The 14,886-nt window shown below is 36.6% G+C and overlaps 1 protein-coding gene and 1 long non-coding RNA gene across 4 annotated transcripts; one reads left to right on the forward strand and one right to left on the reverse strand.

Annotated features, from left to right (window-relative positions):
* Positions 1–6,929: 6,929 nt before the first annotated feature.
* LOC130505152 (uncharacterized) lies at positions 6,930–10,208 on the reverse strand. 3 transcript variants are annotated; one of them, XR_008941579.1, is made up of 9 exons: positions 9,701–10,208; positions 8,908–9,181; positions 8,497–8,628; positions 8,300–8,424; positions 8,116–8,193; positions 7,929–8,040; positions 7,690–7,851; positions 7,501–7,588; positions 6,930–7,431 (listed from the first exon to the last, which is right to left on the reverse strand). It is a non-coding gene; the product is annotated as an uncharacterized LOC130505152 (long non-coding RNA). The 3 variants fall into 3 exon arrangements; XR_008941578.1 differs by having other exon boundaries at positions 7,501–7,621; positions 8,116–8,222; XR_008941577.1 differs by having other exon boundaries at positions 7,501–7,621; positions 9,701–10,206.
* A 1,949-nt stretch (positions 10,209–12,157) lies between these two features.
* LOC130505153 (uncharacterized) lies at positions 12,158–14,635 on the forward strand. The gene is made up of 2 exons (XM_056999742.1): positions 12,158–12,597; positions 13,801–14,635. Exon 2 carries the CDS (start codon positions 13,801–13,803, stop codon positions 14,476–14,478), a length of 678 nt encoding a protein of 225 aa, XP_056855722.1. The 5' UTR covers positions 12,158–12,597; the 3' UTR covers positions 14,479–14,635.
* Positions 14,636–14,886: the final 251 nt, after the last annotated feature.

A 14,886-nucleotide genomic window follows, 5' to 3' on the forward strand; every position in this document is an offset into this window, starting at 1 on the left:
GCAATGAATGTTGAGATGGACAACATGGAAGAAACAAAGACCTTTGAACTGGTTCCTCCTGAAGACGGACAAAATCCTATAGACTGTGGATGGGTCTACAAAACAAAACTAAACGCCGATGGTACTCTGAAATCACTGCGTGCTCGTCTTGTGGCCAGAGGTAATCAGCAGGAAGAAGGAATTGACTTCCTTGAGACATTTAGTCCTGTAGTGCGCACTGCTACAATTCGAGCTGTTCTCCATGTTGCAGTGACGAAAGGTTGGAAACTTCGTCAACTAGATGTTCAAAATGCTTTCCTTCACGGCGATCTTCAGGAGACTGTTTATATGGTTCAACCTCCGGGCTTTAAAGATGAATCAAGACCAGATTACGTTTGTAAACTCAAGAAAGCCATATATGGGCTCAAGCAAGCTCCACGTGCCTGGTTTGATAAGTTCAGCGCCTTCCTTCTTCACTTTGGGTTTGTCTGTAGCTTTCCTGATCCATCTCTATTTATCTACCACAAAGGCTCTGATGTGATCTATCTCTTGCTATATGTCGACGATATGATCTTCACCGGAAACAACACAGCTCTTCTTGATGAGCTTCTGGTCCGTTTGAACACAGAGTTTAGAATGAAGGACATGTGAGATCTTCACTACTTTCTGGGGATACAGGTTCATCACGTTGAAGATGGCTTGTTCCTCAACCAGTCGAAGTATGCTCAAGAACTCCTGGTTGCTGCAGGAATGCAAGACTGTGCTCCTATGCCCACACTGTTGCCAATAAAACTTGATAATTTACAAGGTCAAGATGAAGTTTTCTCCGAACCTTCTTATTTTCGAAGTTTGGCAGGAAAACTTCAGTACTTGACTCTCACCAGGCCGGATCTTCAATTCTCTGTGAATTATATTTGTCAGAAAGTGCATCAACCTAGTGTATCTGACTTTCATCTCTTGAAGCGTATTCTGCGATATGTCAAAGGCACAACAGAGATGGGGATTAGCATCAATAAGGCCTCTGACTCCACTCTTGTCTGCTATAGTGACAGTGACTGGGCTGGATGCAAGGACACAAGACGATCAACAGGTGGTTTCTGTACTTTTCTTGGTCGAAATCTCATTTCATGGTCTGCAAAACGACATGAAACTGTGTCTAAATCATCAACGGAGGCAGAGTATCGCACTATATCTCTTGCTGCCTCTGAAGTTGCGTGGCTTCAAAACCTTCTCAAGATCATGGGATTACGACAACAACGAATGCCTCTCCTACTTTGTGACAATCTCTCGGCTGTTTGCTTGTCTGCAAATCCAAGATTTCACAAACGTTCGAAACATTTTGAGGTGGATTGGCATTACGTTAGAGAACGTGTGGCGTTAAAGCTTTTGGAGGTCAAACACATTCCCGCTTCTCTGCAAATTGCAGACGTGTTTACCAAGTCTCTCAGTCAGGCCATGTTTGATAAACTTCGTTGCAAACTCAGTGTATCTTCACCATCTACTCTGAGTTTGAGGGGGTGTAATGGCAATATGGGCCTGGAACAAAGTGAGAAGGCCCATATGACTAAGACCCAAGACAAGTCTATCTGCCCAAAAGCTTTAACGGTCAACAAGTCTTCTGCACAAACGACAAACGCATCTAAAGCTTATGTTCGTACGGATTTCCCAGCTCAGAGGATAGAGACGAGCAACCAATTTGCCAGCTTGAGGATGTGCGCTGTCTCGGTGTGACGTCAGCCAAGAGAGGAGTCTAGGGCTTCCTTATTTTCAATATAAATATCAAACTGTTGTATTGGCCGAAAGTTAAGTTGAATAAAATCAAGAGTTAAAGTTTTCATCTTGGTCTATCTCTTCTTCTCTGTTCTTTACTTGATTGTTTCGGCTTCTGTTCCCTCGCTTGCAAGGTATATAACTCTTCCTTCCTTTTTTATAATTTTTTGATGCTCTAATGTTTCTTGAGGTTCCAATTTTCAAATTGACAGATGGTTAGAGGTTTCGTCTTGAAAAATGTTGAATTTCCTTTCGGTGAATCATTTTGTGTTCAGATTATAATTAAACATCTTAACAACGATACTTTTTAATTGGTGTTAAAAGCTCGGAGGTATTAAGCATGGAGACGACCCAAAAGCGACCTTCTCTCTCAGAGGGAACAGTAGCAGAGAGATGTTCTGTCTCGGAGTCGGTGGGCCCGCAATGATCCGCAAAACAGGAATTATCGGAGTGGACGATCACAGCAACATGCTGATACAGTAAAACGTAATGGGAAGAAGATGATGAACAGTAACTCGATCCAATGCTATTACATGTAGAATCTGATGTTTCCAGAAAGCATAGCCTGATCTGAGCTTCTTCAAACCGTTTATCCCATAACTTCTCATCGTCTATATCAGATCTCTCTATCTGACATGCAGCACTTTCGTCAACTCTGAACATAAGCATATGTGTGTTCTTAAGCATAAGAGACTGGAAAAAACAGAGATCCATATCTCTTCTTTCTCCTTTACGTATCATCACAGACTCAAAACTCTGGTCTTTATTTTTTACCATCAGAACGTACCAGACCTTATGTTGTAGAGTGCTAATCACAACTATATAAAGAGTCAATATCAGATGAGCCACGTCAGCAAAATGGACTAATCACAACTATATAAAGAGTCAAACTCGTAATAGAAAAGGATATCGAAAATTGTAAAAGAAAGTTTGTTATCTTCTCATCTATATTCTCTGTATTTTCTTGGTGATTTCACCATTGGTTCCTCATCCTTGCTTTTGAGTTGTTTCTACATGTAAACTCTTGGCAGGATAGAGAGCGATTCTTTGTGTAATAGCATTGGATCGAGTTACTGTTCATCATCTTCTTCCCATTACCTTTTACTGTATCACATGCCAGGTGTCATCACAACTCCAGGGACACCTCCAATTCATAGCCACCTGACTTACCCAAAGCAGAGGCGAAGAAAGGGTATACCTCGCCGAGCTCCTTTCTAGAAAACAAGAATATTGTTGGTAAATGGAATATTTACATAAATAGTAGCAAGTTTTATTTTCTTCAAGAAATTTTGGGATATATGAATATATGACGAGAAAGCAGCCCAATTTTACAACATTGTGATTTCTAAATTACAAAAGTTTCGTACATTTATCCTTCTTCTTTTTCCATTTAACAATTAGGAGAAATGAATATTGAAACCTCGCACCACATCTCAAAACATGGAGATGTAACAATACATATATGTGTTTATATATAGAACAAAACTTAGCTTCACCCCATAAGATGAACCTCTACATTCACTCATCAATAGGAATTAGTTAATTGAGATTTGATATCACTTAAAAAAGGAAACTAAATAATAAAAATTTAATGAAATAAATTTTAGTTAAATAAAAAATAGTAGTAATTATAAAAAAATATATTTTTTAGTATTGATAAATCCGTCAGAAAATACTAAACCCTAAATTCTAAATACTAAACCCTTTGGGAAAGCCTGAACCCTTGGGAAAATCCTATACCCTAAATCGTTAATATTAAACCTTAAACCCTTAATCATAAACCATAATATTAAACCCTAAATTATAAATACGAAACCCTAAACTCTTTGACAAATATTAAATCATAAACTCTTAATCCTAAACCATAAACCATTTTGAAATTTAGGATTTAGGGTTTAGTATTAGAGGTTATGATTTAGGGTTTAGGGATTAGGATTTAGTTTATGATTTAAGGTTTGGTTTAAATTTAAGGGTTTAGGGTATAGGATTTTCCCAAGGGTTCAGGCTTTTCCAAGTGTTTAGGGTTTAATATTTAGAATTTAAGGTTTAGGGTTTAGAATTTAGGGTTTAGAGTTTAGTATTTTCTGACGGATTTATCAATATTAAAAATAATATATTTTTTTGATAATTGCTATTATTTTTTATTTATCTAAAAACATAATTTTATTTCATTAAATTTTTATTATTTGGTTTTCTTTTTTAAGAGATATCAAATTTCAATTAACTAATTTCTATTGGTGGGTGAATGTAGAAATTCACCTTAGGGGGTGAATCTAAGTGGAGCTTATTGGACTGGGGGTTTCATAAAATTTTGGGGGGTTTTAGATTTGGTGGGATTTAGTGGGTTTTTTAAAGATTTTGATGGAGATTTTGAAAGGGAATTTTGTGGACGGGGATTTTGCTGGGGGATTCTGGTGAAGGTTTTTGATCTGGTTTTGTGGACTCTGGAAAATGTATCCAGCGTTAAATCATACATTTTACTGCGACTAACTCTTCGTGGAAAAATTGTTTTGGAGTAAACAATATGTAAATTTATAAACCAACAATGTTCTTAGATATGGTCTTAAGATGACAAAAACACACAAGCGAGAAGATGGATGTGAATAAATATAACCCAATGCAGCTGTTTTTGATCTCTTGATTAGAGCTTATGGGAAGGAGGGAAACATGATGGCTGCTTCAGATGCAAACTAGAAGGCTCGTATCAGTGGTAAATGATGTGAAATGCAGCAAACAATATGACAACGAAGTGAGCTGTACTTTAACTTACAGATTTTACACGTTTAAAAATGGATACTTTTAACAAAGTTACATGATTTTAATTGTTATATATACAGAAAAGTTTTAACTGAGGAATTGGAACTTATGTCGGCTTTATCAGATATTTGTCGTCAAAATTAATCAGTGGTTCCTTTAAGAATTTTGTGTTTGCAGAGAGGGCAAGTTGCTCTCTTCTCTAGCCATTTAACGATACAGTTTGAATATAAATGGTGGTTGAAAGGAAGAATATGAAGCTCTGCTCCATCCTCGTAAGAGTTCATACAAATACAACACTCATGCACAAAAGAAATCAAACTAGACATCTTACGAAATATATAAAACAGTATTTGTCACTACCAAATGGCTTTACCGCATCCTCAGCAAGCAGTGTTCTTTCAGTTGCTAAGCATAAGCCTTCGGTCGGAACAGGAACCATTTTGCTGCAGATCCAAATAGGCATAAGTGTGATAAAGGTTCAATTCTCATTGACACAATACAAACTCTGAATGATCTAGTGGTTCAAGTCAATAGACTAAAGGCTGAATATGTTACACTTTTTCAAGAATCCCGTGAGGTTGATGATTTATTTAACTTCTCCAAAGCACTTATTATTATTAGATTCTAATTTGAGTTTGCAGTGTTCATCATCTTCAACTTTGTTTTGAACACAACTAATGCAAGAGAAGAGCAAACTGTGAGAGGAAACAATATCTCTTAAATCAGATATCAAGATTTTTAATGCTCAATATCAGCATATATAGAGTCATAACTATGGTCCCATAGATTCCACATTACACTTATCATGTCCCTCTAGTTGCCATAACTCAGGGTTCAGACTCCACTATGCATTTTCCACACCACTCCATGGAACTCGAGATCCTGCACCTATACATAACCCATGCTCTTATCGGAGAACAAAATGCAGAGGAGAACCGAGTTGAGACGGAGGGTATGAATGTAAACAGAGAAAGAATGAGTTAGGTGGTGATAAAGAGCATGTAACTGGTGCTGACGGAGAATGTGAGGGATCGACGCAGAATAATGAAAAACGATATCAGAGCTGATGATGGCGTTGGCGATGTGGAACAGTGTGATGGCTCTTTCCAAATCTTTCAAAGGAACTCGAAGGGAAGGGTGAGGAAAGATCAGATGATAAGAGTTGTGAAACAAGTTTACATGGATGATAGTTGTGAAACAAGCTTACATGGATGAAAGTAGTGATTGCTATCACTTTGTGAGGTACTGGAGAAAAAAGTTCTAAAAAAAAAACTAAAGATGTCGTCTTTTTTTTCCAAATTCCATCTAAGGAGGAGGTATTCTTTTCTATTGAAATTTCAAGGGGAAAATCATTTTTCCAATAATCCAAATAATTCTGATATAAATTATTCATCAAATCCATATTTTCCAATAAGGGGAGTTTTAATAGGATTTATACAAATGTTAGATCCAATAACCTAGAATTTGTTAGGACTTTTACAAATACCATGTTCAATAAGAGAGGATTTGACAAAAAAGCTAAAATTTTATGAAATCCCTGATACGATAAGCCCCCTAAGTTTTGTTCTTATATATACTAGATGCGATGTCCGCGCTACGCGCGGAAAATATTTGTTGTTTAATTTTTCCATGATGAAAAATTGTTTAAAAAAACATAATTTATTTGTTCAGTTTAACTAATTTTTGTTGGAAGCGTTAAAGAAATACTAATTTTCTATGAAATAGCTTTTTCTATCCATAATAAATTTAAATTTGTTGGGTGGAAATGAGAAAACAAAATAGAATAATGGATACAATATGTGTGTTATAATGTATTATCTTTGAATTAAATTTGAAGAAAAATTTCAATAATTTAAAATTGCAAAGGTTCAATTATGTGATATCTTTTTAAGGTTCAAGTAACACAATGAGGAAAAAAATTAAAGCAAAATCTATGGAGCGTATAACAATAGAACATTTTCCATGTATTCTCTTAATTGAACTGTTTGAGTAATGGAGCGTATAATCAAATTATATAATTTTCGTTTGAAATTTTCCATTTAATCATTAGGTGAGACAAAATAAGTTATTTTGATGCGATGTTTGAAAATGAACCACAACTTTGTTATAAATTTTCTCACCAAAATAAAAGAGCTTAATTTTGTAACGGTTTGATGTTTTGAAAAATTATAATGATTTAATGGTGCAAACAATTATGAACAACCCACAATTTATACAATGTTCAAAAGACATTAGAAGTTATAACGAAAAGATACTTATGCAGTTAGTAAGCTATACCAAATATTTAGCTTTCTTGATAGATAAAGTTGTACTCTTAAACAGTAGCAATCTAAACTTATAGATCAAAGTTATTCTGATAGATCAATTTATAAATATATGCTAAAAAAGTAGCAAGCAAGAGTGATATCAAAACTCCAAAGAAAGACATAGTCTAAAATCCTCTGAACTTGATTAAAATGTAATACAAAGATAGCTAATATTTCCAATGAAACAAAAGTCTGAAAATGCAAATATAAAGATAGCAAAGTCAATGCAAAACCAATACTTAAACTGCAGTGAAGAATTTACTGCTAGAGAGGGTAACCAGGGTAACCAGGAGCTCTTCTAGCTACCTCTGGCACGTTTGACAGCTTCTGGTTCAACACTTTCGGTGGAACTTTTGATACCCTCACCTGAAGAATCTCCAATGCATAAGGAAGGTCCACATTCTTCACTTACTGGCTCCAATATTTCAGCAGACTTTGGAGCATTGGCATAATCTTCTGGAGCTTCTGGTGGGAGGACCTTTGTCACAGTAATGGATTGAGTCAAGCCTTGGAGGTTATGCTTTGAGACTTTCACAAGAAACTTATGTGTCTGTCCAATGGTGTCTGTTAGAGTTTGTGGAACCGGCATGATTTGATCATCTCCAATGTTCTCATTTGACTAATATTGAAGGAAAACAGTTGGGAGTTAAAGAAATGTGTGCAGATAGATTAACAGGTATGTAATTACCTTAAAGTGGTTCGCCACTAATTCACATGCATGACGCCCAGTTAATTCAAACCCAGCATCACCAAGGATGGCAAAAACTTCCTGGTCACTTTTATCATAGACAAAGATCTTGGTCAGATACCTGACATGAAAGAAAATAAATTGTAAATGCTGACAATATGCAGATGAAACTAACAATACAACACTTACTCTGGTACTCCGGCAGAAAATCTCAGCTTTCCCAAACTTCTTACACATCAGAGACTTAGGCCCTTTGGTTGCCTTAGTATGGCACACACCACAGGAAATATAATACCAAGCTCAGCCACTGACAAAATCATCTATGGTTGCTGTGCACTCAAACCAAGCAACCTACAACAGTGTATTTAAGATTATCACAAGTACCCAAGAGTATCATAATAAATTAGTAAAAATAGCAACCCTTGTACCTTCGCATTCTCCTGTTTGATGTAGGAGAATAATTCAGCTATAGTGACTGCCTCAGGCTTAGTCACAATCTCTGCATTAATCTTCCAAGCAATATCCGAGTTGGAGCCCAACCTGAAAAATGAGAAAGCCTTAATCATGTTAGTACTGGAGTTGGTAGAAAATATGTCTTAAAACATAAATACATACCAGCTAAGATAATCTCTAGTTGGTTGGACATCGGTGTCCATAAAAACCCGTGAAGATGACATAGTCAGAGTAAGGGTTCTTGATGTTTACACATGAATGAAGTATCACTAATCAGATTCAGAAAACGATGACAAACTCATATATCACAAAATGATAAAAAAAAATTAAAGCTGGATGTGCTAACCTCCAATCCATTTTGGGTTCAATGTGGTGACTAAAATAGCACTTGGAGTGATCCCATATGACTTGTACTTCAGGCAGAAATCTGTTGCAGCTTTGTCCCATATGTATAGTTTCATCAATGGTCAGCTACATGATATATAAACTTAAATGTTAAGATAAACACACATACAAAATTTCGATATTAATGGGCAAACTTACCCATGTGTCTGCACATGAACCATCAGATGCCGCTTCTTTGCTATATCAACTTCGTCCAGGATGGGCAGCCTCTAAGGATGGGACAGTCCGTGAGAGGCTGCCCATTGACCAACTTCATGTGTCCAAGATAATCTGAAATAGTAAGAGTTGAGTTTGGTAAATATCGAACTTATACTCTTTAAAAATAACAAATGTATGTCTATATAGGTTAAGTTCGGTGAGTATCCAAGTTATACAATAATAATAACATCAAAAACGTATCTATACTATACTAAAACTTAACCCAAAGATTCAGGACTGAATTCAGCAGTTGTTCACAGACTGAAGACTTAACCTCGAGATTTAAGAGTAAATCCCAACTATAGCTCAATTGACTCCTACTTGCGAACGACAATTAGATAGAGGACTTACCATAAAGGTCACCCTTGAGGTCACAATTAGCTTCAAACTCCTCGTGGCTACGGAACCTGAACCGGTCTTCGTGAAAAGGAACCAGACTGTCCTCAAGAACCGAGAGGACAGAGGTCCAAGATAATGAAATGGTGACACTATGATCAGCAACACTGAACTGAACTTTGCTCCTGGACCCGTAAAACTTGGTCAGTCTATAAACAGAACCTGCTTTCAAGTGAGGCATATACATTTCAACCAGTCCTGCTGGAATAAAGCCCTGAATAACAGTTTCCTGACAACCAAATAAAATAGACGATTAAAAGTGTTACTATGACAACCATTATCATGAGATGGACCAACTTGATGCAGTCGTTAATTTAATAAAAGTAATAAAATTTTGAATGGAATCAGTTGCTCAGACCATCAACCCCACCAACGGTGCATTCTTCTAGACCAAGAAAATAATGAGCAAGGGATTAATAGAAACTATATATCACTAAACAACTCAGTTGGCATTATACTTTAGATAAATCAAACCAAAGTTAATAAGATCAAACATCCAAGTATTCATATTATCTAGGCATGAGGTCGAAATATAAAAGAAAGTACTGCTATTTCAGTACAGGAGTATGATAAATAGAAATTACGTAACCACTCTATAAACTATGATGAATGAGAAGTACATCATGTCGAGATGGATTGCAATATGATTCATATATTTCATAGCTCTCGTATCAATACGTAAATGTTACTATATCAACCGATCAATAGAGCAATACTAAAGTAATGAAGAGAATAATAGAAGACGGACCTGCTCGTCAATGAGGAGCATCTCCATGCCAATGAGTGTCTTCGTGTTTGAGTTTCGAGCCTCCCGAAAATGTATCAGACGAAACCGTAACTCCTCTTCGTGTGGGCCCATTCTGACATCTCTGAAGAACATCACATCGTCACCGTGCGCGGAGGAAGATCGCGATCTCAGAATGGCAGAGGAAACAGCGGTTTTGTCGTCTGGAAAAGATCTTCCGGTTCGGCTTCGGATTGCTGGATACAGGGATTGGCCGGTGGATTCCATAGCCGTAGATTCTTGAGAGGATATGAGCAAAATATTCAAAAAAAGTTTTATAGAGAGATTGATAGAGGGGAAGACGAAAGAGAACCATTGAATGAGCTTTGATTACACGAATGTTTGATTAGAGGAGAGGTGATTCGTCTGATCTACGAAACGGATATGGAGAGAAGAGGAATAGAAGATGAGAAAATCGAAAGGAGAGAGTCGATTTTGAAATGGAAATTAGGGTTCGGCGATTTCGAGCACGAAATTAGAGTAGACAGAGTCAAGAGGCCTAAATGATGGGTCTATGTTCAACAGGCCAAAATGTTAAACATGCTGAATTAAAAATCGAAGCCCACAAACACAATAACAATATCTGACGTGGACAATTTATAGAACATAATTGGCTGATTTTTAAGGGTGACGTGGACTCTCTCATAGAGCTTCGTATTGCCCTTTTAGTAGTGTAATAGATAGGAGATTCTTTTGAATGGTCCTTTTAACTTTGATAATAGTCAGTTGCGGCATCATTTGTTAATAAATAATGGGAAAGGTAGTGGTGTGGATTTTTTTATACTTTGCAATCAACATTGTTTTTTTTTTTTTCAATCAACATCAACATGGTTTTGAGGTTTGCTGACAGTTTTTTTGAGGTTTTCCGACAAAGATATATTTTTTTTTAACTTAAAAATACATTTGTGGAAGGATAATTCCATTCTGCTTGCATTGGTTCACTTTATTGGTTCAAAATTAATTTTACAAAGTTTGCTAATTTTTGAAAACATGAAGTAGTTTATTCTACAATTTCTATAACATACATTCTACTTCTAACCGTAAAATAGAAAATGTCTTCTATCTTTTAAATTGTTTATACCGTAAATGGAGTATGCATTCTACGTCTTGCAGTGATCTACTTTTGCAAGAACACATATTTTACATTTTTTTCATTATTATAAATACACAATCTACTCATAGCCGGTCCTAGGCTAAAAGTCATAGAGCAAGGAATTTAGACGTTAAATGTTATCTACTATTTTGGGGCACTAATTACGGAAACATTTCTTTGGTGTAGTGGTTGAGAACTTCAAGTTCTCTTTGGGGTCTTGAGTTCGAGTTTCATTACGGTTATCTTCTATCACACTGGGAGAATATATTGTGCTTTATTATATTTTTGCGTTGTTTTTTTTGTCAACCTTTGATTTTATTCGATTAAAGCCCAAAAGGCAAAAATGTTACAGTATCACGCAAAAAAACTCTCTCTCTTCTCGTAGAGAGAGAAAACTCTCTCAATCTCTACCCTCTTATCAAATCACATATCTATCAGAGGGTAAGAGATGAGTTGAGTTCTTTTGTTGTAATATAAGTTCGATCATTCGATCGATTTTACTTCGGGTTAGCCGATTAAGTTTTTCGCTTTGGCGATTTTGTAATTTCTGTTTGCAGAATAAATTTCCGATTTTGTTGTGATCTAGCTTTCTCCTTCTTTTTTTTATCAAATCTTAAGCCGTTTGTTTCAGATGTTAACTCTCTCTCTATTTACTAGCAAGCTTGGTTCCTGTCTCTACGTGGGTATCAATCTTCGTTTTAAGAAGTACAAGCGGAGTTTCCCCAAAGAACATGATCTAAGATATGTAATAGGCTGCGATAAATCGATGCAGACCCATATGAGATGGAGCTTTCTCTATAAGAAAGTGTTCCAACAAGGATCTGTTATTTATTTATCAGAAGCTATTCTGTGGATAACTACTGGTGATTAGAGAGGATATCATCATGAATCAACGGAGGTTAAAGAAAGGAGGTGGCAGCAAGCATATTCAAGAGAGATGAGATCGGGGATCATTGCTCTTGTCGGCGTTAAAATTACGGCACTGCTTTCTCACCTCATTTCAGGAAGAGTAAAGCTTTGGAAGATGACACGTGTTTTATCATGCAAACATACTTAACGTGTATTCTGATCTTCTGAACTTTGGTTTGGGCTGAATGTAATTTATTTTTATTTGAGTCTTTTTGTAACAATTAGCCTATGAGCTTTAATATACAAGAAGTTGACAAAAAAAAGCCCAGAAGGCAATTTAAAAAAGTTACAACAATCTTAAAATTGTTATAAATATTGTAGTGATGTCCATATGGAAAGTCCTAGATATACTTGTTCCCCACTCCAAGTTAAGCTTTGTCTCCAAGCTATTGTATCCTATATAAGGAGATCATTATTCATGGAATAAGACACATCAATTCCTCTCTTCTCTTCTCTTCTCTTCTTTATTTACAACACGTTATCAGCACGAGACTCTAAACCCTAGCTAAAATCCAGCGACCACAAAAACCTTAATTTCAGCCGCAACTTTAAACCGTCATATCTCCCTAACCGTAAGGATCCAGACGGCGAGTAATATATCAAATTGAAGCTCTTGACGAGACGAATCCAGCGCCGCAGACCACGCATCAATCCGACTTCAGACGCGCCGTCACCTCCCAGTGCAAGCCGCGCCGTCAAAGATCATCCAAAACCCTAATAGCCGCCAACTCCTTATCTCTCTTAATTTCGATTTCTATTGTTCTTAGATCTCATACTAATCCAACTTTGAAACTTTCATTGTTGATTATTTAAGGTTTCTAAAAGAGGAACCAAGGAGAAAAGATCGGCAAAGATTAAGGTAAGATCTCAAGAACCCTAATCTTTACTTGTGGTTCAAGCAATTCGGGTTTCAAACTTCTCTTCATCTTAAATCCGATTTAAAAATTTTGCGATTTGATTTGGTTGATTTTAGTTCTGTTTATTTTAAAATCAAAACCCTAAACCCTTAATAGTTTTACATGACTTTAGTTTTGTATAGACAACAAGTGATACCCCTTTAAGGATGACACGCTATATGTCCAAACAAAATTTAAGGTCAATGTTTAACCTAATCCTAAAAACAGATTTGAATTTTAAACCCTAATCCTTAAAGTTTAAATCTGATTTTAAGAAACCCTAAATCCTAAAATATAAAGCATGTGATTACATGACTTTCGTTTTGTATGGACAACAAGTGATACCCCTTTAAGGATGACACGCTATATGTCCAAACAAAACATAAGGTTAATGTTTTCCACATCTTTTGGTCGATGATGCACACCATAGTGTGGCTAGACCATGATTTTCTTTTAAGTCAATGATGCATACCAATAGGTATGACTAGACCATATGAAGTAAAGGTCGATGATACGTACTCTTAAGTACGATTAGACCATAAAACAAAATCAATGGTCGATGATGTTCACCCTCAGGTGCAACTAGATTTTTCACCTATGATTCACGGTGATCATCCACGATGATCCGCGTTGATCTATGATCCATGATGATCCTCGATGATCCGCGATAATCTACGATGATCAATGATCCAAGGTGATCCACGGTGATCCTCGATGATCCACGGTGATCCACAATCACCGGTGATGGATGATGCGCACCACAGTGCAGCTAAATCACGATCCGTTTTATTTGGTCGAGGATGTGTACCGAATGGTACTACTAGACCATTAAATCGCATGGGTCGATGTAGCATACCATATGGTATGGCTAAACCATGCACTCTTCCATCCCACTATTTTCAAGGGATTTATAAATCAAATAAGTTGATTAAGTGATGGATGAGTTATGAGAAAGTAAATTTCTAAAGAGAATGCAAACTGGCCGTATGGCCCTCTTATTTGTTTGCTGGCAATGTGATTTAATTGTGTAATAGCCGAATGGCATTGGTCACACAAGCCATATGGCTTTATTGTTTACATACTAGCCGAGTGCCTTTTATTTCTTGGATAGCCAATGGCATCAGAAAATTGTATGTACTAACACAAATCATTTTGATATGATTCAGATGTCGAGACTCCATCACTCGGATTACCCAGCCCTTGATCTCAATGGAGACAATTACCTTGATTGGGCGATGAACACTTCAGCCGATTTAAAGTCTAAAGGACTTGGGAAGTGTATCAAATACGGCAATGATACCCTTGCATATGAAAGGCGTAGAGCTGTTTTGATAATGAAAAAGCATCTCGTGAAGGATCTGTATGATGAGTGCAGTTACATCAACGATCCTTACGATCTCTGGTCGAGATTGAACACCATGTTCTTCGAGCCACTACTAGATGAGTCCATGAAAGAATGGAAGGCTCTGAGGTTCCAGGATTATGAATCCGTGGATGACTATCACTTTGATCTTATGAGAATCACCTATAGTCTTAAACTATGTGGTGTAGTGATAACAAACTATGACTTGTTAAGCAAGACTCGTGACACGATCCATTCAAAGGAAGTGTTGTTATCACAGAAGGCTAAAGGTTTCACAACCTATTACGACCTTCTCTCATACCTTTCAGCTCTTGAGGAAAAGAAGCAGAAAAGGAAAGTCAACCTCGACAAACTCGACTATGTTATGGAGATAAGTGCCGAGTATCAATGTGAGATGATATACGGTGATGCTGAAGAAGCTAAGAAAAGAAAATTCGGGTGGACTCATATAGATGATGAGATTGGTTTATTCATTGAATAGAGAACCAAATGTGAGCCACGTCCAAGATGTTATTATGGACTGGCCGGCTATTGTTTAAGCCTTTTGACATTCTGATTTCATACTTATGATTTGATGTTTTCTTTTAAATATAATTTGTCATTCAAATTTCATAGCATTAATAAAAGTTTTTCTTTTATCTTGATTGATTTGCTTGAAAAATATTTTTGATTGACAAATGAGAATGAAAACTCGAGAAGAGTATGTCTAGACCACCACGCCTAAGGCATGGCCTTAAGAGGCACGAAATTTATCACCTAAGACCCATTGAGAGAGACCCAAAATCCCCACTGGCCGTGGACAAGGATACCACAATAACCGTGGTTGTAGATCCAATCATGGTCGAGGAGGGAGTAAAGGTCGAAATGGCATTACAAGCCACATCAAAAT

Source organism: Raphanus sativus, unplaced genomic scaffold (genome assembly GCF_000801105.2).
Source record: "Raphanus sativus cultivar WK10039 unplaced genomic scaffold, ASM80110v3 Scaffold2041, whole genome shotgun sequence".
Taxonomy (NCBI): Eukaryota; Viridiplantae; Streptophyta; class Magnoliopsida; order Brassicales; family Brassicaceae; genus Raphanus; species Raphanus sativus.

What these genes read in the sequence shown, in the direction of transcription:
- LOC130505153 (XM_056999742.1), top strand. Translation starts at nt 13,801, where the DNA reads ATGTCGAGACTCCATCACTCGGATTACCCAGCCCTTGATCTCAATGGA.